Source organism: Podarcis gaigeae (assembly GCF_964106915.1).
Source record: "Podarcis gaigeae genome assembly, chromosome: 8".
Taxonomy (NCBI): Eukaryota; Metazoa; Chordata; class Lepidosauria; order Squamata; family Lacertidae; genus Podarcis; species Podarcis gaigeae.
Window position 1 is genome coordinate 40,194,699 of NC_139684.1, and position 21,271 is coordinate 40,215,969.

Here is a 21,271-nt window from a genome sequence, read left to right on the forward strand (position 1 = left end):
GTGCAGAGGCTTACAGGTGGATGCCAGGCTCTACAGGGCAGCTTTGGCCCAGTTTCAGTTTTGATATCTTTTCTGCACTGTAAGGCAGACCTGGATCTCGTGTGTGCCTGCCTGTGTCTTTCTAGCTTGCCTCCTCTCTGCTGGGTAGCAGGCAGGGCTTTGCAGGGGCCACAAAAAGCAGGAAATGGCCTCCACCTGCTGCCCCAGTGCTGATCCTCTCCTACACAGAGCCCCTGTGCTGCAGCCAGCCAGCAAACGCAAGCAGGCAGGCTGAATCCCTTCCCAGGTCTGTTTGTGCAGGTGCCCATCACCGCCTCCGCGTCCAAAGACAGGCTGTTCTTGAAATGCCACCGGAAGCTGCTAATGAGCTGCTTGATTAGCTAATTAATTGGCTAATGAGGAATGCTTGGACGGAGGCTGTGAGACGACAGCACCTGCCCGGATGGCGCTAGGCAGCTCTGTCGGGGCCCTTGTGCAAGCTCCGAGGCTGGCAAGAAGGGGAAGGTGGTCACCTGGACCTCTCGGCTGTAGTCAGAGGTGACCATGACCTCCCTAGCCTTGCCTGGAGCTCCCCAGCAACAGATTTCAAAACGGATCCTCTTCTCTGCTGGTGGAAGTTCAGGTGCCTCTTGCCATGTTCATGCATTTGACTCCAAAGAGAAAGGCAGCTGGTCTCCTTTGAACTGCAGTTAAACTTTTACTTAGAGATAGGAGTGTGCTTGGCACTACTGCAGTACAGAACACGTGAGGGGGTCCCCCACCAGTACTTAAGCCCAGTGAAGATAGAAGGGGAAAGAGCAGGAGAGTGCTGGAGTAAAGGTTGCTCATGAATGACTCCAGAAAGGAGGAAACATCTTGCTGGACTGTTGGGAGAGGATGTAAGAATGTCAGGAGAGTTCTGCTGGATCAGGCCAAAGCAGTCCAGTCCAGCCCAGCAGCCTGTTTGCTCAGTGGCTAGCCACAGGGCATAGGAAGCTGTCAAACCACTGGCCCATCTAGCTCAGTATTGCCCACACTGACTGGCAGCAGCTTTCCAGGATATCAGACAGAGTTCTTTCCCAGCCCTACCTGGAGATGTTGGGGATTGAACCTGGGACCTTCCACATGCAAAGCAAGATGTCCTACCATTGAACTACAGCTCCAGATGCCTAAGGGAAGCCTGCAAGCAGGACCTATGTCCTATAAAGGACATACAAAGGTAGGGTAGCAGTTGTGAAGGCCTCTTGTTTATTTGCTGGACTGCAGCTCCTACCAACACTGGCCATTGAGCAGGTTGGCTGGGACTGATAGGTAACTCGGTCCTCTGTGTTCTTGGCAGCCACACTTTGGAAGGTCTGTGAGGCTGATGAGTCCAGCTTGGTTGCCATGGGTTGGATGGGCATGGTGCCCTTTGCTTTTCAGTTATTGGGGTTGGAGGAACTGGGGCCAAAGCTACCAGACAGGGGGAAACAGCTGGAAACTTATGCATCAATAGTTCAGTTGAATTTCCTAAAGTGTTTGGGCAAGGGTGCAGCCTGGTTTGTGGTAGGAGGGGTGCAGCAAGAGCCTGATCTCTGGTGTGAACTTTCAACCAGTCAGATTCCATGGTCTCCAAGACAGGGGAGGTGCTGGAGCTTCTACCAGCGCAACACGAGGAGGACAGGGAGTGCGAGCACAGCAGGCAGCAATTTGGGATGGTCCCCATTGCTAGGGTACCCATAGTCTGTTCGGCATGTCCCTTCCAAGTTCTTAAAGTCAATGGGTCCGTCATCAGGAACTATTTTTTCACGGGCCATTGCGTCCCGTACCTAGTGGGAAAGAAAGTTCAGTTAGGGTGGCAGTCGATGTTTGCCCTACTCACAATAGATCAACCAAAATCAATAAACCTGAGCTGTTCATATTCATTACCTTCAGTGGGTCTACTCTCAGCAAGACTAGCATAATATTCATCCTGTTGCATGTTGCCTTATACTCAGACCATTAGTCCATTTGGTCTAGGACTGTCTACACTGACTGGCAGCACTTTCCAGGGTTTCAGGCAGGGAGTCCTTCCCAGCCCTACTAGGGATTGAACCTGGGACCTTCTGCCTGTCAGGCAGATGCTGTACCACTTTTTTTTAAAAAAAAAGTGATTCTGAAATGGGATAGTCTTGCATGCAAAGGAAGGAGCCTTATACTGTGTCAGATCCATTGGTCCATCTAGCTCAGTATTGTCAACGCTGACTGTCAGTGGCTTTCCAAAATTCCAGGTCTTTCTCCCCTCACTTGCAGTGTCTCCCTGCTGCCATTCTGGTTGACTGCTGCGTGTGGAATTGATGGGGTGTGAGTCATCTTCAGATAACAAAATATCTTGGGCAGGGGGTTAGCATAAATAAGGGAAGAGACAGGGCCAAGAGGGGAACAGTCCTAGCAGTGCAAAGCATTATCCGAGGCTCTCTATGTCCCCCTCCCAACCCTTCTGCAGACAGAGCCTTGCTGGTCTTGGCAGTCTCACCTGCTCCACACTCTTAAAGACTCGCAGCAGGTTGTTGGTCAGGGCGTCTCTCACTTCTTTCTCTGTCCAGTTCCTCCTCAGAAGCTCTGCAACTAAGTCTGGGTATTTGGAGACATTTTCCAAACCATCTGGGACACTGTGTGGGCCAAAGAATGCCAGAACAAATCCAAGAAATGAGAGTTAAGAGTTCCCTGCACCTGGCAAAATCTCCTCATTTTACCCCAACAGAAGGGAAGCTTCAAGATGGGGCTGCATCTAGAAGGGTCAGCTCAGTAGCTTTTCTTTGATGGCTCATGCACCATGATCGGCTGTATACCCTTGGTCAGGGTTCAAGAAGCCAACAAGAGACACCTCTGGGAACCCCTTGGCTCTTGGGTTGTATCTCTGAGATAGTTTTGTTGGAGCCACATATACAGATGCAGTGGTACCTCGGGTTACATACGCTTCAGGTTACAGATGCTTCAGGTTACAGACGCTTCAGGTTACAGACTCCGCTAACCCAGAAATAGTACCTCGGGTTAAGAACTTTGCTTCAGGATGAGAACAGAAATCGTGCTCCGGCGGCACAGCGGCAGCGGGAGGCCCCATAAGCTAAAGTGGTGCTTCAGGTTAAGAACGGACCTCCAGAACGAATTACCGTATTTTTTGCTCTATAACATGCACCCGACCATAACATGCACATAGTTTTTAGAGGAGGAAAATCCGTAGGCATGCCACCCGTAGGCATTCCCTCCATAACACACACAGACATTTCCCCTTACTTTCTTGGAGATAAAAAGTGAGTGTTATGGTGCAAAAAATACGGTAAGTTCTTAACCCGACGTACCACTGTAATAGACATGCAACCATTGCAGCCTTCATGCTCCCAAGCACCCTTATTTTATTCTCTCTATTTATAAATCATCTCACATCCAAAGTGGTGTACAATACAAGAAAATGAGATGAAATACAAAAGAGACAGAGTTGAAAAATAATAAATCCATAACGACAATTGTACAATTAATAAAATGAGTGAATCACTGATGGGATTGGGCTACATGATCTATAATTATGCAACATGTGGACCTTCAATATCTGGGACCATTGTGTCACCCCACAACCATCACTGTAACAAAAAGGGGGCTGAGTAAATTTTAAAATTAACTTGCGGGGGGGGGGTGTCACTAGTCAGTTACTTATGGTCTCCAAGTGGTCAAGTGAACTCTGATGGGTGAGGCATGAATATCTATTATGGCCAGGCTTTGAATTGATTCGGCCCAGGCCATCCTGACAGACTCAAAAACGGACATATCTGGGGTATCTGATATACCCTTCTATCCCCTCTCCCCCCTTCCTCTGATACCTGGGAACACCATCATAGTCTCCTCCAAAGCCAACTGCCTCTGGTCCAGCAATACGCTTTACGTAGTCCATGTGGTCTGTGGGCAAGAAGTCTGGGAGGTCAACACCCTCACTGCTTTTGTGTGCTTTGATCCCTCCCACCCCACCTCCTCAGATGTGCCCTCACCCCACCCTCTCTGCCTCACCTGCAACCTGTGTAAGGTTGGCTTTGGAGCTACAGGACACATAGGTGTTGTAGAAGTTCACCATCACAAGGCCATGGGTCTTGTTCTGTAGAAGGGAAGCAGGGGAGCCATTTCAGATAAAGCAGGTTCCTGGGAAGAACTGGCACTCTAAGACAGGCTTATGGTTTGTGGGATCCACTTTGGGGGTGATGTTTTTTATGAGAACCTCCAAGATCCACCAAGCAGAGCCATGTGCAAAATACAGGGCACTTAGAATTAAGGAAGCCCATGCCCAGGAATTATTTCTGGTATGCAAAAAACAAATTCCTGGGCTTGGAATTCATTCATTCTAACCAAATGGAACAAAAATCCACACCTAATTGCCCCACGGTTGACCCCCATTTGAGCAATATTATGTGTGTAAGTTTGCTGCTAGGGACGCAGGTGGCGCTGTGGGTTAAAGCCTCAGCGCCTAGGACTTGCCGATCGAAAGGTCGGCGGTTCGAATCCCTGCGGCGGGGTGCGCTCCCGCTGCTCGGTCCCAGCGCCTGCCAACCTAGCAGTTCGAAAGCACCTCCGGGTGCAAGTAGATAAATAGGGACCGCTTACCAGCGGGAAGGTAAACGGCGTTTCCGTGTGCGGCTCTGGCTCGCCAGATGCAGCTTTGTCACGCTGGCCACGTGACCTGGAAGTGTCTCCGGACAGCGCTGGCCCCTGGCCTCTTGAGTGAGATGGGCGCACAACCCCAGAGTCTGTCAAGACTGGCCCGTACGGGCAGGGGTACCTTTACCTTTACCTTTAAGTTTGCTGCTGCTATTATTTAACTCAGGGACTGCTAACCTATTTGGACCAGTGGGTACATTTGGAATTTTGAGAGGAAGTCGGGAGTGCCAGTCACAAAATGGCTGCCATTGGGTGGTGTGGCATAACACAAAATGGCTGCCAAGGGGACCCTGATGCTGCCTTAAGTCTTGCCCTATTCACATCTCTGGTACAAGGTCACTTTATAGCAGTCTGCACCACCCTGGTACCCTCCAGATATTTAGGACTACAACTACCACCCTTTTTGTGCTGTCTAAGAGTCATGACACAAAAGGAAAAGGCACTGTGGGGGGAGGAGGAAAAAGGCAAGCTCAGGCATTAGTTCTTTGGGCAGGAGCTGATGGGAATTGTAACTATACCCCAAAACAGTTGGAGGGAACCAGGATGACACAGGTTACCTTGCAACACACATCATAGTCTTTCTCACCACTTCGCGGAGGACATCATCTGGCACATTGCGCTGGTGTTTGCAGATGGCATAGGCTGAGGAGTGGCTGAATATCACAGGTGCTCTGGAGACATTCAAAGCGTCTTTCATTGTCTTCACAGAGACGTGAGCCAAATCCACCATCATTCCCAGACGGTTCATCTCCCTGACCAAGCGCTTTAAGGGAGGAAAAACAGGGCAAGAGGTGGAGAGAGAGAGAGAAATTGGGTGCAGAGTAACCAGTGGGTCTCTCCGTATTCTACAGTATGTGAGGACAAACCATTCAGACTGTCACTTACCAAGAGATAGACGCTCACTGAGTAGATTGTTAAGCTTAAAAACCACTATTTGGGGGGGGGGGTTCCTCCCAAAAAAGCTTAACAATTTTGGTGGGTTTCTGAAAAGACTTTGCGGGTGTCATGAATTTTACTTTTTGAAATATGGCAACCCTACCTAAAATCCTTTGCCTGTTAGGGGCCACCTCACATTTTCTTCAAAAAAAATTGCTTTGCACAGGTAACTACCATACAGTTATCAATTTTTTTAAAAGTAGAGGTTCCATGGCTTTTGAAAAATATGGGTCCTAAGTAATTAGCTAATTGGGAACCACTGCCCTAAGTTGTGGAATTCCTTCCCCACGGAGATGTGTCTGGCTTACTATGCAGCTTTCAGCAAATGCTGAAGACATACTGTGGCATTTGAATATAGACTGCATTTTTAATCAAGACTTATATTGGCTTATATCTTGATCAGGTTCCTAAATTAAATGGGCTTAGATTTTCAAATGTTTCATGCCAGGCAGAAAGAACCTTGGCAAGAGGTTTTTCTCCTAAGACAAGGGGGCCCCACTGATTTATAGTAGAAAAACAATTCTCAAAGTCATAAAAAAGGGAGAATTACATATGCTGCCCCAAGGCTGAAAAAACACAATTAAAGGCAAGGGTAAATAGTAAAATAATACCAATGTGCCTCTCAGTAAAATGAGCCAGATCTTCTTTCCAAGGTTGAAAGGCCAAGAGCAGTGAAAAAGGCAACTGGCTTGGCTAGAAGAAAAGAGAGCATTTTTGGGAAATTTTCTAAAGCTGTTGGGAAGAGCTAATGGGAGAAGCATCTAGCTGGCTGGGAAAGGAGGGGGAAAGGGGGGAGGTGTAAACTGAAGAGGCTTCTTTTTAAAAGCTGTTTTTTTACTGAGTTCCTTTTTACTTTACAAAGGCTTTATTCTTTTAAAAGGCTACCTATGATAAGTGAATGAAATATATTAGCTTAAATATATTGGCTTAAATGTAATTATGCAAAGGATTTAAGGAATGCTAGATTCTTATTTCATATGGTTGTAAGAGTTGTATTTATCCTGAAATTAAGTCAGCCACCAGCCTAGCCCCCCTGCTAGACAGAAGACGCCATCCAAGCACTCTTGATATATATATATGGTTGTCAGGCATTTGTTTAGAAACTTTCAAATGAAGGAAATCTTTCAATATTGATGTGAAACTCAAGATCCTTGACATCTGTTGAACATAAAAATGTAAGATTAAACATTTGTTTTAGAAGGCAATAGGGCAAGGAGGGCAAGGAGGGCAAGAGGTGAGCTGGTAATTAAGATTCCATGTAAGATATATTATTACTTATTTGTCATTTATATATAGCTCTTTGTCTCCCTTATAAGGGCAAGGAAGTGGGTGTATCTTTTGTGGGTGTATCTTTTGTGATTGGTTCTACCAAACAGCCAATAGGAATTTCAACCAGGCTGATTGGACAGAGGCAGCCACAGGAGGAGCAAAGGGGGCTGGATTAAGGGAATATAAGTGCTGGCCAGGATGGCAAGAGGCCAGGCCAGAGCTTGGTAACCATATACCACTGAGCCTCTCATTTATTTGTCTGACAAATAAATTATTATTTTAATTTCTCTATTGCTGCGTTGAATATTTCATTCCAGCTAAGCGTTAACCACAAGCAGGGTGCTACATTACCTCTTTGACAACTGAGCTGTGCATTTTCAGGGCCCACTCTATTCTTGTTAATGTAGCCTATTTTAACTTTTTAATTCTGAATTTTAAATTGTTGCACCCTACCCTGGGATCTGATGGTGAAGGACAGGTGATGAGGATGAAGAACAGGAAGAGGAGGACGAGGAGGAGCCACTGCCCAACAGGGGAGTAGATTGCCTCAGAAGAAATATTCAAACAGAGATTGGGTGGTCAGGGATCCTTTACCTTCGATTCCTGAATTGGCCTTGATTATTGTTGGCATCCTTTACAACTCTCCAGTTCTGTGGTTCTATGACGATGATATCACTCAAAGCATATCCACTTTCTTCCTATCCTTAGCTAAATCAGGCTTGGGGGGTGGGTAGCAGCTTGCTAAAGCATGACAGGGGCTCATACAATTGTCACATTGGGAGTTGAACCTGAGCAAACAGGAAGGACCACAGCTCAGTGGCAGAGCATCTGCTTTGAATGCAGAAGGTCCAATCCCCAGCATCTCCCAGCAGGGCTGAGAAAACTGAGAGTCAGACTGAGGAATGTCATATATTTCCATCAAAACTTGCTAGAGAGCTTCCACTCACCTTCCCAAATTCAGTCAAGCCATTGTGAACTGGTTCCTCCTCTGGGTTGTCCACCAGCCAGTTATCAGCCCTGCCAAATGTTATAAAAGTTTTGGTTAATACACACTATCTTTTACGCATGTGCATAAGGGATGCATGTAGAAAGGTGCATAATCCCAAATATCCCCTTTCTGTCTTCAAATAAAATTACATTCACCCAAAACATCTCCTCTAAACCACAAGACTAAAACAGAAACACAGAGCAGGAGAAAGGCTATGTTTAGCCTTTAGTCCAATAATTATTTTACTGCATTACAATATAATGTTGTAAATCGCTTTGATATACAGTCGTGCCGCGGAAGTTGAACAGAATCCGTTCTGGAAGTCTGTTTAACTTCTGAAACGTTCGGAAACCAAAGCGTGGCTTCTCATTGGCTGCAGGAAGATCCGGAAGCCAATCAGAAGCTGTGGAAGCCCCATTGGACATTCGGCTTCCAAAAGAACGTTTGAAAACTGGAACACTCACTTTGGGAGCCAGAATGTTTGACTCCCAAGGTGTTTGGGAGCCTATGTACGACTGTATTTCTATCAATAGTGGTATATAAATATTCTGATAAATAAATAAAGGAACTGCATTCTGTGTTTGCTCAGACACATTTGCCCAGTGCTCTGGGGCTGGGCCCTGATATTGAAAGCAGACTATGCCCTGCCTCTAGCGAAGGCAGCCTTACCAGGGTGTGTTGCAGCTGTGGGTGAGGGTCATGTAGCGCACCCCTAGCTGGTAGAAGGTGCGCAGGACGGCCATGCTGCTGTCTATAGAGTGCCCACCCTCCACGCCAATCAGACTGGCCACCCGTCCATTGGTGAAAGCATTCTGGATACCTGCAAGGAAAACATCTCCTGTGGGCTTCTAACACCAAGCAAGATATGAGGAATCTGCAGAGGGTGGAGTCAGGACAGGTGTGGGAGGCGGAGGCACTCTAAATCAGCCCTTTATCACCAAGTAACCCATTGTGGGATCCAATGGGAATATAATCTCTTCAATAGTAGGGAGAATTTTGGCAGGGGCTGCTTCTGTGTCCAGTCCTGGGCACCACAGTTTAAGAAGGACATTGACAAGCTGGAATATGTGCAGAGAAGGGTGACCAAGATGATTAAGGGTCTGGAAAGCAAACCATATGGGGAATAGCTGAAGGAGCTGGGTATATTTAGCCTGGGGGAAAAGGAGACAAAGAGGGCTGTCACATGGAATATGGAGCAATCTTGTTTTCTGCAGCTCCAAAGCAGAGAATCAAAGTACAAGAAAGGAGATTCTGACGAAACGTGAGGAAGACTCTTTTGATGGTGAGAGCTATTTGATAGCTGAATGGACTACCTTGGAAGGCGGTGGGCTCTCCTTTGCAGGAGGTTTTTAAACAGAGGTTGGATAGCCATCTGTCAGAAATTCTTAACTTGTGATTCTTGCTTTATTTATTATTTATTTATTAAAAAATTATATACGGCTGCACCATTAAAATATATCACAGCAGTATACAACAATATAAACCAATATAAGAACATAAAACCACAAAAAGTTAACAGCAAGTTAAAAGCAAAAATAAAAACAGGGAATAAAAATCAATAGACCATGGTTGGGAATGTACGCTTAATTGCCTGCATAGTTTTCAGCAGCCATTTAAAAGTTGGTACATAGCACACCTGATGAATCTCTATTGGCAGGAGGTCCTCAGGGAGAATCCTTTGCAGAGGTTGGACTAGATGACCCTATGGGCCCCTTCCAACGCTGCAATTCTGTGATTCTATGATTCTCCCACCACCAAAGCACAACCATGGGGAATGTGGCACCTGCTGAAATTGTCCCTACTATGAATGGTAGTCTGTATTCAATTGAATCCTGCAGCCCCACTGGCCTTCCTGCTCCATCACAGATAGGAATGGGGCAGCAGCCAGCCTCCCTGCCCTGGGACTTCTCAGTTTTGTCAAAGCCCTGTGCTGAATTGTTGCAGGTCAGGTTGAATGGATGTGTTCCCATCCTGGGCTACCCATCTCCAGCCTGGGAGAAGCTCTCCTGTCTAGGTTGTTTTCCTCTCTTACCTGCACTGCTGGTGACACACTCAAAGTCATCCGGGTAGTGGTGACACATGCGATGGATGACGTCAATCTGCTCTAAGGTTCTCTTGACAGCATCTTTGTTCTGGGTTTCGCAGGGCACATAGGCAGCCCAGAACTGAACAAGGAGAGAGGAAAGCAAAAAGGAAGGTTTCCAAGGGCTAGGAAAACTGCCTCTTTCATGCACACTCCCCCCCCCCAACCATGGAATGAGCTGCTGGGATGCCATGGAACATCAGTAAACATTCTAACTTCTGGTGAGGGAGAACCAGTCTGTAGAATCTTGACAAGACAATGCTTGCTCCAATCGCTTAGTCCACGTACGGTTTTGCACTGAGTGTAGGGACAGGAAGTTCTGTGTGTTGTTTGTGGTAAGAAAGGGAGCATATAGTGGCATTTCATCTTCCACAGAATGGGTCTCTCAAACACTAAAGGTAAAGGTAAAGGACCCCTGGATGGGGGTCCAGTCAAATGCGACTATGGGGTTGCGGTGCTCATCTCGCTTCAGGCTGAGGGAGCTGGCATTTGTCCACTGACAGCTTCCAGGGTCATGTGGCTGTTAGAATTCTTGCTCCGTGATTGCAGTCATGGGATTGTTGTCTATCACATGACGGTATATGTTTTGACTCCACAAAGTGGGAAGTGACAGAGACAGGATGTTTGTGTTACTGTGTTCCATGAAGTGGGACTATTGTCCTTTGTTCTTTTTCTCTTTGCTATCTGATGCTTGAGAGAGAGAGCCATGTTGCAGTGCTTCGTGTGTGTTTATATGTAAATAAAGTAGATTAGCCAAAATGCTGAGTTGCTGAGGTCTGTAACGCAAGCTGCGAGGACTCTGTGGATCCCTAAGTGTGCCAATGTCTGTTGGCATCAGTCGCTGTGATGTTCGGGCTGAAGAAAGCTTTCGAAGCTCCTGAACGATCGACCAGGAGGGAGGGAACATGCCAGTTGGGCATGTGTCTCTGCCAGGGTCCTACTCAAGTGTGGGACGAGCTCCTGTCAGTGGCCAGCATGACTAAACCTCTACTGGGGCACAGAGGGCCGAGATGAGTGCCAGAGCGCATGGAAACGCTGTTTACCTTCCCACCATAGGAGTACCTATTTATCTACTTGCACTGGTATGCTTTCAAATTGCTAGGTTGACAGAAGCTGGGACAAAGCAAAGGGAGCTCACCCCGTTGTGTGGATTCAAACAATGACCTCCTGATCAGCAAACCCAAGAGACTCAGTACTTTAGATCACAGCACCACCCGTGCCACCTGGCAGCTGGGAAAGAGCCTGAACACAACCAACGTAGCATTAAGTTAGCCACTTAGTGGTATACTTGCTGTACTGATGTGATATTGTGGCACATGGGAAAACACAAATGCGTTACCAAATATTTTTCTCTGAAAAATAACCTGTAGGGGTTGGAAACTTGCCAAGTGTCCGAATAACCAAATGGTTTGACAGAAGTGCACATTTCACCTGTTCTATTTTTCTGTCTCTTCCCCACTGTTTATACCTGTGCTCCCACGTGTCCAAGACGCAGCTTTGGGATGTTCGTGTGAGTGTCATTCAGCGTGGTCAGATTTGCAGACTTCAGAGACAGTTGGTTGTTGAATTTTTTCAGCAACTGCCAAGGTAAGTCATTGTGCCTAGAACAGGAGAGGGTAAAATAACAATAAGTCAGCAGGCCCAGCACTGCACAACTTAGGCTGCCTTTGTCCAGAGAAGGGCCTTGCTAGGCCACCAGCCAAGGCTGATAGAAGGCACCATCAAGGCCACTTGAGCCTCAAATGATAGGATTGGATCCAATGCATGCCCCCAAACTATGCACCTGCTCTTCCAGAGAGAGGGTAACCCCACCCAGTGCAACCAGCATTCTACCCATCTGGTCCAGGGAACCACCCACTAAACACGCCTTAGTTTTATCTGCCTTAATTTTTCACGTATTGGCTCTCATCCAGTCCATTACTGAGGCCAGACATAAAGCGAGCACATCTGCTGCCACACCTGCAGATGTAAAAGGAGAAACACAGCTGAGTGATACCTGCATATTGCTGTCAACACAATCCTAAACTTTGAATTATTCCACTTTAAGGATGGTTTGGCCAAGAAATGTATTCTAGAGTGAATTCCATAACTTCGCAAGACATCTGCTTCCTCCTGCCCCATCTACTCCACGGAATAGTATGGCTGCTGAGTCTTATTTCTGCTCTGGTGACTGGATAGTGCTCACTTGAAGACAGCAGGCTAGTTGGAAGTGGATACAGGGAGAGAGACAGGCTGTGTAGCATACAAAACTCTATCCTCCAATAGTGGGAATAGAGCAGCAACGGTGGGAGGCTTAGGAAGAACAGCCAGAGGACTGCTACCCTTGTACCTCAACACCTGCTGCTGCCTGAGGCAGATGCCTCACTTTGCCTAATGGTAGGGTGAAGCTTATATATAAGTGAACTCCTCCAACTTTTCAACTTTGGAAACAGTCCTATGCTCACCTTCCTAGGAAGGAATATAAAAGAAAAGAGCTTGTGAGTCATTGTATATGATTTTTATTTTCCCGTTACCATCTACCCTCAAAAAGGAAAATAAATGACTAAGATAGACATTTCCACTTTCCAGTCTGTTACTCCGTCCAGCCCTTTGTGAAAATAGGACTTGCTATTAACTTTCCAGCTGTGTTTTGTGTTCTGAAAATGATATTCACAGCATAATCCTATGCATGCTGACTTGGAAGCAGGGATGGGCAAATATGCCAATTTTGGTTTCTTTCAGTTTCCCACTTTTCCAAACTTAAGTTCAGTTTGCTACATTTCCACATGAGTTTGAAACTTTTTTCTGATCTCTATAAGTTCTCTTGAAAATTCCTCAGCATTATTGTGTGAATTTCTCCCTGCTCCCTACACATTTTAACATGCTATTTTGCCTTACACAATTTTCTGTAACACAATGCATTTTGGAATGTGATTTTCACTATTATATGCACTTATATGCATACATTTATATGCATTTTTGTTCACATTATGTGGCTGTTGACTGTGTAGCAAAATTTGGATAAAGGCAAATTTTGAAGGGTGTTTTAGTTCTCATACTGTTTCCAAAAATGCAAATAAGGTGAGTTTGCCTGCGAATGCAAATTGAATTAAGCTTGTTCACCATTACTATGTAGAAGTAAGTCCTACTGTGTTTAATGGAGCTTACTCTCTAGTAAATATTTGTAGGACAGCAGCCTTAATGACAGGGTAATGCGCTCATTAGTTTTTTTTCTACAGCCATTAGGAGGTGTACATCTTCTGATGGCTTTAAAAGGGCACACAGAGAAAGAGAACATGCTAAAACTCAATTTTTACAGGAGGAGGAAAAGAAAGACAGTTACTCTAAGTCAATCATTCATGGGATTCCTTTGAACAAGGACCTGGAAATCGACCCTGCAAGCCTTAATGGAAATACTTCGGCAAAGGGAATTGAAAGAGTGATAGATCCACTTGACTTCAGTAGCACTCTCAAGAGATGATCCTGAATGCCTGAGCTGGCCCAAAAGGCCATTTCACACATGCACACCATGACAAAACTGCAAAACCCATGTTAACCACCCACAATACATTTCACACTGAGGTGACGGCTGTACATAACACTCTGCATTTAAAGTATGCCCCCCACCCGAAAAAGAATTATGTGAATTGTAGTTTGTTAAGGGAACTAGCAGCTATAACTCTGTGAGGGGTAGACTACAGTTTGCATTATTCTTGAGGCGGTGAATGTGCTTTTGGGGGACAGCAGCAGCAGCAGCAGCAGCAGCAGCAGCAGCAGTCCCCTGGCTGTTCCTCCTAAGCCTTCCACCCTTGCCACTCTATTACGCCCGCTGGAGGACAGAGTTTTGTATGTTACTCAGGTTGTCTCTCTCCCTGCCTCCCCCTCCAACTAGCCTGCTGTCTTCAGACAAGCACTGTCCAGTCACTAGAGCGGAAATAAGACTCAGCAGCCACACCATTCAGTTTCCGTGAAGCAAGCGTCTTGCTAAGCTATGGAATTCACTCCCTGGAATACATAGTGATGGCCACCAACTTGGGCGGCTTTAGAAGAGGATTAGACCAATTCATGGCGGATAAGGCTTGCAATGGCTATTGACCCTGAAAGCTGTGTTTTACCTCCACTCTCAGAGGCATAATGCCTCTGAATACCAGGTTCTGGGAGTCACAAGTGGGGAGAGCACTTTTGTACTCAGGTCCTGCTTGCAGCCTTCTTAAAGGCATTTGATTGGCAACTGTGAGAAGAGTAGGACTTAAACGGGCCTTTGATCTCATTCAGTTTTATGGCTCATATCACGTTCTTGGTTTGTTTTGACTTTTGCAGCAAACTGGCAATGGGCCAGCCCAGTTTTTACAGACATCGTGATTAGGTCATAATAATGACATAAATGGCCATGCTTTGAAAATTATATGCGGGGCCAAAGTCTAGTCAAATTTCCTTTATGATTCTGAGTAACTGCAAAGAATTCCTGCATTGAACTAGATGACCCAGAGGGTCCCTTCCAACTCTAGAATTTTATGATTCTTTCCCAAGTGAAACACCTAGTGCTCTTATTGCTTTCTTGGTTGCTAGGACTGCTGCCTTTTTCTCCCCCATGGCCTCATTTCTTAGGCATGCTGATCGGACTTTTACTCTCCAGTCTTGTTTGCCTCCTGCGTGAATGCCTATCCACTTAGAAACTTTGGTAATTAAGTGGCATATACAGTGGTACCTTGGGTTAAGAACTTAATTCGTTCTGGACGTCTGTTTTTAACCTGAAACTGTTCTTAACCTTAACTGTTCTTTAGCTAATGGGGCCTCCTGCTGCTGCTGCCACGCCGCCACTGCCATGTGATTTCTGTTCTCATCCTGAAGCAAAGTTCTATTTCTGGGTTAGCGGAGTCTGTATTTCTGGTTAGTGGAGTCTGTAACCTGAAGCGTCTGTAACCTGAAGCGTCTGTAACCCAAGGTACCACTGTAAATACCTTAAACTAACACCATCAGGGGCCTCAGCTGGATCAATCCATGGGCCTGTCTAGTCCAGCTGTTCTCACAGTGGCCAACCAGATGCCTTGAGGGCAAGCTGGCAAACAGGACCTGAGCGTAACAGGACTCTCCCCACTTGTGAACCCTAACAACTGGTTGACAGAAGCATCTTGCTCTGACATTGGAAGAAGACCAAAACCATGGTGTCTAGTAGCCATTGAGAGCTTTCTCTCAATAAACATGGTAGCACCCAAACTGGATATTCTTAAGATGGGAGAGTTGCCCTGCATATGCTCAGATGCTCCTTTGCCTAAGTCAATTTTAAGCAGCAACACCACCACCACATTCCCTGGCACTGTGTCCTATATGGCAGAATTTTTGGAATCAGAAAGCAGCAGGCTGAGGCCTCTGAGATGTGCCAGTATCTCAGAGGGCTTGGCCTGGCAGGGAGGCAAGAGCTCTTAATTTCATAATTGCAAGGCCGCGTAGCTGTACTTATTGTTCTTATTCCAGAGAGAATGACAGGTTTGAATGGCACCAAAGGGCAGTAATTTGCCCATTTGCCTGCTAATGATTAACTTGGAGAACAGCTTCTACAGCTGCTATTAAGCCCAAACCTCCAGGTCAGTGCCCTAAAAGCCTGGGAGTCATTCCCTTCTGGACCTTCCCAGTTCAGGCACCTTCTGCATCTTTCCTTCCGCAGAGTTACTGCTTTTACAACAAGGTATTTCTGGAGGACAATGTGTAAACCAACCCTTCTGTGATGTTTCAAAAGGCCCTTGAAAATGCAGAGGATTGGGGACAGTATCCCATCTGATCCAGACTCTGGGAAGACCTCATTGGAGTAAGAGGCTTAGGACCCCATGGAGAACCTCCCCACAACTGAAGATCTGGAGGAACCCACCATTGTCCAAAGGACAGCCTGAAGTGTCTCACCTCAGGGTGCACCTTTCCTGAGGCCTAAATGACCCCTCTGGCCACATGCTGAGCCTGCCTTGAACCCTAATTAGGAACATAGGAAGCTACCTTCTCCTGAGTCAGGCCATTGGTCCATTTAGCTCAGTTCTGTCCACCCTGACTGGCAACAGTTCTCCCAGGGTTTCAGGCAGGATCCTTCCCCAGCCCTGCTTGGATTGACCACGAGATCTTCTGTATGGCCCTTCCCCCAGAAGGCATAGGAAGGAAGTGTGGTCTTACCCATCTATCACAGGTGATGTCGTCATGATTCTCTCTGCCTCCTGCTGATACCGATCTGCTGAGCAGAGCAAGAGGCAGGAGAGCAGCAGGCAAGCAGCTTTCAGGAGCATCCTGGTGCCTGGCAGGCTGGACTACACCTCCCTTTGCGGAAGTTTCTCTTGTGGCCCTGAAGCTTTTCCTGCAGCAGGTGATGCAAAAGAGGAATTCCAGGGAACCTCTACTTGCTGCAAAGAGTGATCGGTTTCTTGGATTGACGGACCAGGAACAGACAAGCAGGTGCAAACTCTGGGTTGTACTTGCCACCTACAGCCAATAAAAACAGCTTGGGAGGAGCCACAGAACAATATCAGCTGCTTGGGTTCACTGTATCTCTTAGGGCACCGTGCCCATTACAGTTATGGTTGTGCTGCCTCAAAAAGAATGCTGTAGAACTGGAGAAGCTTCAGAAGTAGGCAACCAAAATGATCAAGGGGATGGAGCAACTTCTGCAAGAGGAATGGTTGCAACATTTTGGGCAGCTGAGTTTAGCGGAAAGGCAAACATGGAGGTGTGGGACATGATATTGACATGTACGTAATTATAGATGATAGAGCTGAATGCTGACATGTTCAGGGCAGACAAAACAAAGTGCTTCTTCACACAATGCAAAGCTAAATTATGGCATTTTCTCCCATTAGAGATAGGGCCTGCACTGCCATGAGCTTTGCTGAGGCAGGTCTCCTCAAGCAGCACTCGGGGTGTGTGTGTGTGTGTGCGTGCATGTGTACCGAAGACTTGGATGTGGGTGCCCCACCCACCTCTTGTCCCCTACATGCTTGGACACAGTGGTGATGCCTCCTCTTTCTCCTGGCCTGGGCACAATTTCAGTGGCCAATGTGAGAGACGGGGAGGGTGTGTGTGTGGAGAGTGATGCAATCCCACCTGATGGCAACTCACCTGGTGGCTTTCTTCTCCTCCCAGAAAGCAGCCCCGCTTGGTGGAGGCTCCAGGCAGGTAGGAGCAGGTCCATGCCACTGACTGCTGGTGGAGGGCAGGGCTGGTAGAGACAGGCTTCCTCCTTGATCTTGTGGTTGCATTTTCAGTGGGTAGCCTATGCCTCACAGAGCCAGGGGAGGGGATGGTTGGCCTGCCTGCCTGCCTGCCTGCCAGCCATGGCTGTTTCTGCTCCTGCCACTGCTCATTGCTGGTGGGGCTGCAGAGACGCAAAAGAAGGAAGGCAAGAGTGAAAGGAGAAGAACAACTCTTCTCTGTGTTTCCCTCATTAAGAGAAAAAATACCCCTTTTCTCATTTTTCTCCAAACTTTGTTTCTTCTCTGCTGCCCTCATCCTGTTGATCAGGTCTAGTGTGTGAGAGGATTGACTGGAGGCAAGAGAGTCCTGTTAGTCCTGTTGTGGTGTGTATGTGGGCATTATAGCAGCTTGGCAGCTAGATTTTTGTGTTTTTCCTGGCCATTTTGTGCCCCCTTGGAGCAGCAGCTCTTCAGAAGCATCTTTGCTTCCTACTGGAAGCTCCAGAAAGGTGGCAGCCATTTTGCGGCTCCTCTCATGGTGCTCCCCCTGAATTGCACCCCCTTAGCAGCAGTACTTGCCTGTTACCATAGCTGCTCTTCACCCAGGTGTGTGGCTGCCTCTCTCTCCTGGCACTCCCCCCACTACCCTTACCTCCCCTAGCCGGAAGAGTTTTAGTGATCTAGTCCTGGCAGACAGTTACCCCTCACAGAGCAATGGTTTCCAGCCCCCTTAACAATCTCACTTTCCATAATTTCCGGGGTGTTTCTGTGTGTCCATTTTCTTGCTTGTCTCAGGTGGCAAAATGGCTTGGACAAATTCATATAGGATAAGACTATCAATGGCTTCTAGTGGTGATGGCTATGCTCTGCCTCCATAGCCAGAGGATAAAGCCATAATGCCAGTAGACTGTCAGTTGCTGGAAATCACAAGAGGGGAGAGTGCTGCTGTTGCATTCAGGTTCTGCTTTGTGGCTTCCCATTGGGGCATCTGGTTGACCATTGTGAGAGCAGGCTACTGCACTAGATGGGGCATTGACCCAATCTAACAGCCAGGCTCTTTTTATATTATTATGCGTTAGTTACATTGAGATTGGATCACTGTGACACGCTCTGTTTATTACCGCCTCTGAAGGGTGTTCAGAAACATCAGCTAGCTCATAACGTTGCAGCAAGGTTCTTAACTGGTACAGAATTTGGGGGACATAAATCTCCACTTTTATACTATCTTCACTGGCTACCCCTTCATTCCTGAGAACAATTCGAAGTTCTCATTTTTTACCTTTAAAGCCATGAAAGATCTGGCACCTGGATATCTGAAGGACCAGGACACCTGAAGACAGGGCTTTTTTTTCCCCAGCCACTGCTCACCAGAACTCAGCTCCAGCACCTCTCAGGTGGGCGCCATTGTCATTCTAAGAGAACAATGGAAAAGTTCATGGTGAGCAATCTGGCTCCTCTTTCTCTAAAAAAATACCACTGCCTGAATGACATTAATTGACCTATACACTTTGATCAGTGGGTGATGCCTCTTTTTATTTTGAAGTGTTCTTTCCTCTTGGCACTCAGGTGATGGTTTGATGAGCAGCCACACCTAGCCTGTGTCACTACCTGCAGATAAGAAACTTTGATAGTAGCTGTAAATCTAATTGCTATCTTTTGAGAGTTTGGTGGTAATGCACACCAGAGCACTAAGGTACATGTTGTTCGCAAGTAACCGATTTTGGCTGCCTTCACACAGCAGTATACAGTATTTCATTTTCAGGACTTTCCCCTGACTGTTAAGTTCCACATTATGAGCTTTCACAAGGCATAAAAGGCACATCTGGAACTATAGTGGAATATAATGCAAGTTTCTAGTGCACATGTAGGAAGAAATAGCAAAACATTGATAATACAAATATAGCAACAGTAATAATGACCCGCCCCCGTTCTGCTGACAGCAATGTAAAATACTGAAATATTGTTTATTGGATTCCAGAATCAAGTACAGTGTGGTGTAGTGGTTAAGAGCGGTAGATCTGGGGAACCGGGTTCACGTCTCCGCTCCTCCACATGCAGCTGCTGGGTGACCTTGGGCCAGTCACACTTATTTGAAGTCTCTCAGCCCCACTCACCTCACAGAGTGTTTGTTGTGGGGGAGGAAGGGAAAGGAGAATGTTAGCTGCTTTGAGACTCTTTCAGGTAGTGATAAAGCGGGATACCAAATCCAAACTCTTCTTCCCCTTCTTCTTCTTCTTCTTCTTCTTCTTCTTCTTCTTCTTCTTCTTCTTCTTCTACAGCATGAAGTTTGGAGCTCCAGATGCTGCTTCTATATCCAACTGGGATGCACTGAATCCACTTTAAACTGCTGTGTGTGCACAGCCTGAGTTGGAAGCAAAAGGGACAGTAGTTGCACCCATGGCTAAAAGTGTTTCTGCTTTGCTCTTGAGCACAGTCATTTATGGCAGCCTTCCCCAGCCTGGTGCCCTCCAGATGTTTTGGACTGTGTTGGCTGGGGCTGATGGGAGTTGTAGTTCAAAACATGTGGAGGAAACATTGGTTTGTGGCATTTGTACTCCCAGGGCTGACTCTATAACGAGTCAAGGTGAGACGGGCACTTCAGTGGCAGAATGGGAGGGGTGGCAGATTTGGATCAGGGTCCTAGCTCGCTTCCATTCCTCCTGACCCGAGTGGGCTGATTGGCATCTGCAGACTGAGAGCATGGAGGCAGTTCTTTGATGCTCCACCTTATTGTGCGTGGGAGAGATCCTGGCTCAAAGAGATCTGGGCTCATTTGACATCTCCTGCCCTCCCTCCCAGTTCACTCCTCCTGATGCAGGACCCCTTTCTCTCTCTTTTCCTTCCCCCAATCCTTGAAGAATGTGGGTGGCCTGAACTGTGGGGGCTTGAAGAAGCGCAGAGTGGGTGGGCAGGGCGGAAATTTATAGTCTATATATCATTGCTGGCTCCATATCCTGGGGCTGTAATGAATGGGTCTCTTTGATAAAGCTGAGCCAGCAAAGGTTCTTCCTGGCCAGGCTTCCATGTATGCTGGCATACTCCTGTCTGGTCCTTAATTCGCCCGGCAGGCCATAAACTTTCCGAGTTTAAAAGTGCAGCATGATAACAGGCAACTTTCATGGACAGTGAGAGAGGGGGAGCCGTCTAGTCCCCACCACTCTTTTTATAAGGATCCCTCCTGGGTGAGTTTGCTCACCTGCCCCCACCCAGCAGCAGTCTTTAGGGCCAATTTTAACATTTCACGGTCTATAAACTGTGATCCTGTTTGGTCATAGAGCTTGAGTAGGTGGAAAACAGATTAGCCTCCCTCCCTTACAAAAACCCCTAGCATATGGTGGTGCAGGGTGGAAGGAAGCCTCACTTTCATCAGGATGCTTGGAAATACTTTTTTGTCAGCTAGAGTTTTCTTTCTTCTACTCCTTCCTTCCTCCTTCTTTCTTTTTTCGAGCCCTCCCTCCCTCTTTTTCCTCTTCTATTTCTTCTATTCCCTTCTATTCTTCTTTCCCCTTTTTTGTCTTTCTTTTCTCTTTCCTCCCTTTTCTTTCTTTCTCTTTTCCTATATCCCTTTCTTTCCCCCCTTCCTCTCTCTTCTTCTTCGTCCTTCCTCGCTAGTAAAAATGCCCCATTATTTACTTTGAGTGGACTATCCCTGACTGAACTCAGTGGGACTCCCTTTAGACGAAGCAGGTATAAGATGTGGCTGCTTTGCGCAGTGTTGCTGAGTGTGACCCAAGATGGAAGCAACGTGTGCCTTGCTCTGGCTGACAGCAGTGGTGGCTGCCGTAGCCAATGAAGGTTGGGTGGGCAGCATGGAGGCTCAGAGGAGGCTGGGGAGGGTGCTGTGGCTGGCCCAGTGGCTGAGTGTAGGCCTCACAGCTCCTCTCACACCCAGCCTAGCCCTGCATCCTGGAAACAGCTTCAGTGAGGGCTCATACGTGTGGACTTTATAATGCAGGCATAATGCCCAAGTTGTGGTTGATTGGGATACAGGGGTTATTCCAATTGTTGCCCTGAATTTTGAAGGTTTATTGTGCTCTATAGCTAGGAATGGGACAAAGTCATGCTGTTTTTTTGTTGGAATGAGACATGAAAGGGCTGCCTGCTTTTATGATTCGCCCCAGGCAGCAAAACATCTTGGGCTGGTCCTGTGTACATCCATAAATCACACCTTCTTGGAGCTAAACATTTTTGAGTGCAATGACGTTT

General features: G+C 46.9%; 1 protein-coding gene across 1 annotated transcript; it reads right to left on the minus strand.

The window, feature by feature from the left end:
• Positions 1–677: 677 nt before the first annotated feature.
• Positions 678–16,535, minus strand: DPEP1 (dipeptidase 1). Its single transcript, XM_083754585.1, has 10 exons — positions 16,056–16,535; positions 11,386–11,518; positions 9,867–9,999; positions 8,504–8,654; positions 7,794–7,863; positions 5,228–5,404; positions 4,000–4,084; positions 3,816–3,891; positions 2,474–2,609; positions 678–1,787 (listed from the first exon to the last, which is right to left on the minus strand). Exons 1-10 carry the CDS (start codon positions 16,163–16,165, stop codon positions 1,617–1,619), a joined length of 1,242 nt encoding a protein of 413 aa, XP_083610711.1. The 5' UTR covers positions 16,166–16,535; the 3' UTR covers positions 678–1,616.
• Between the last annotated feature and the right edge of the window lie 4,736 nt (positions 16,536–21,271).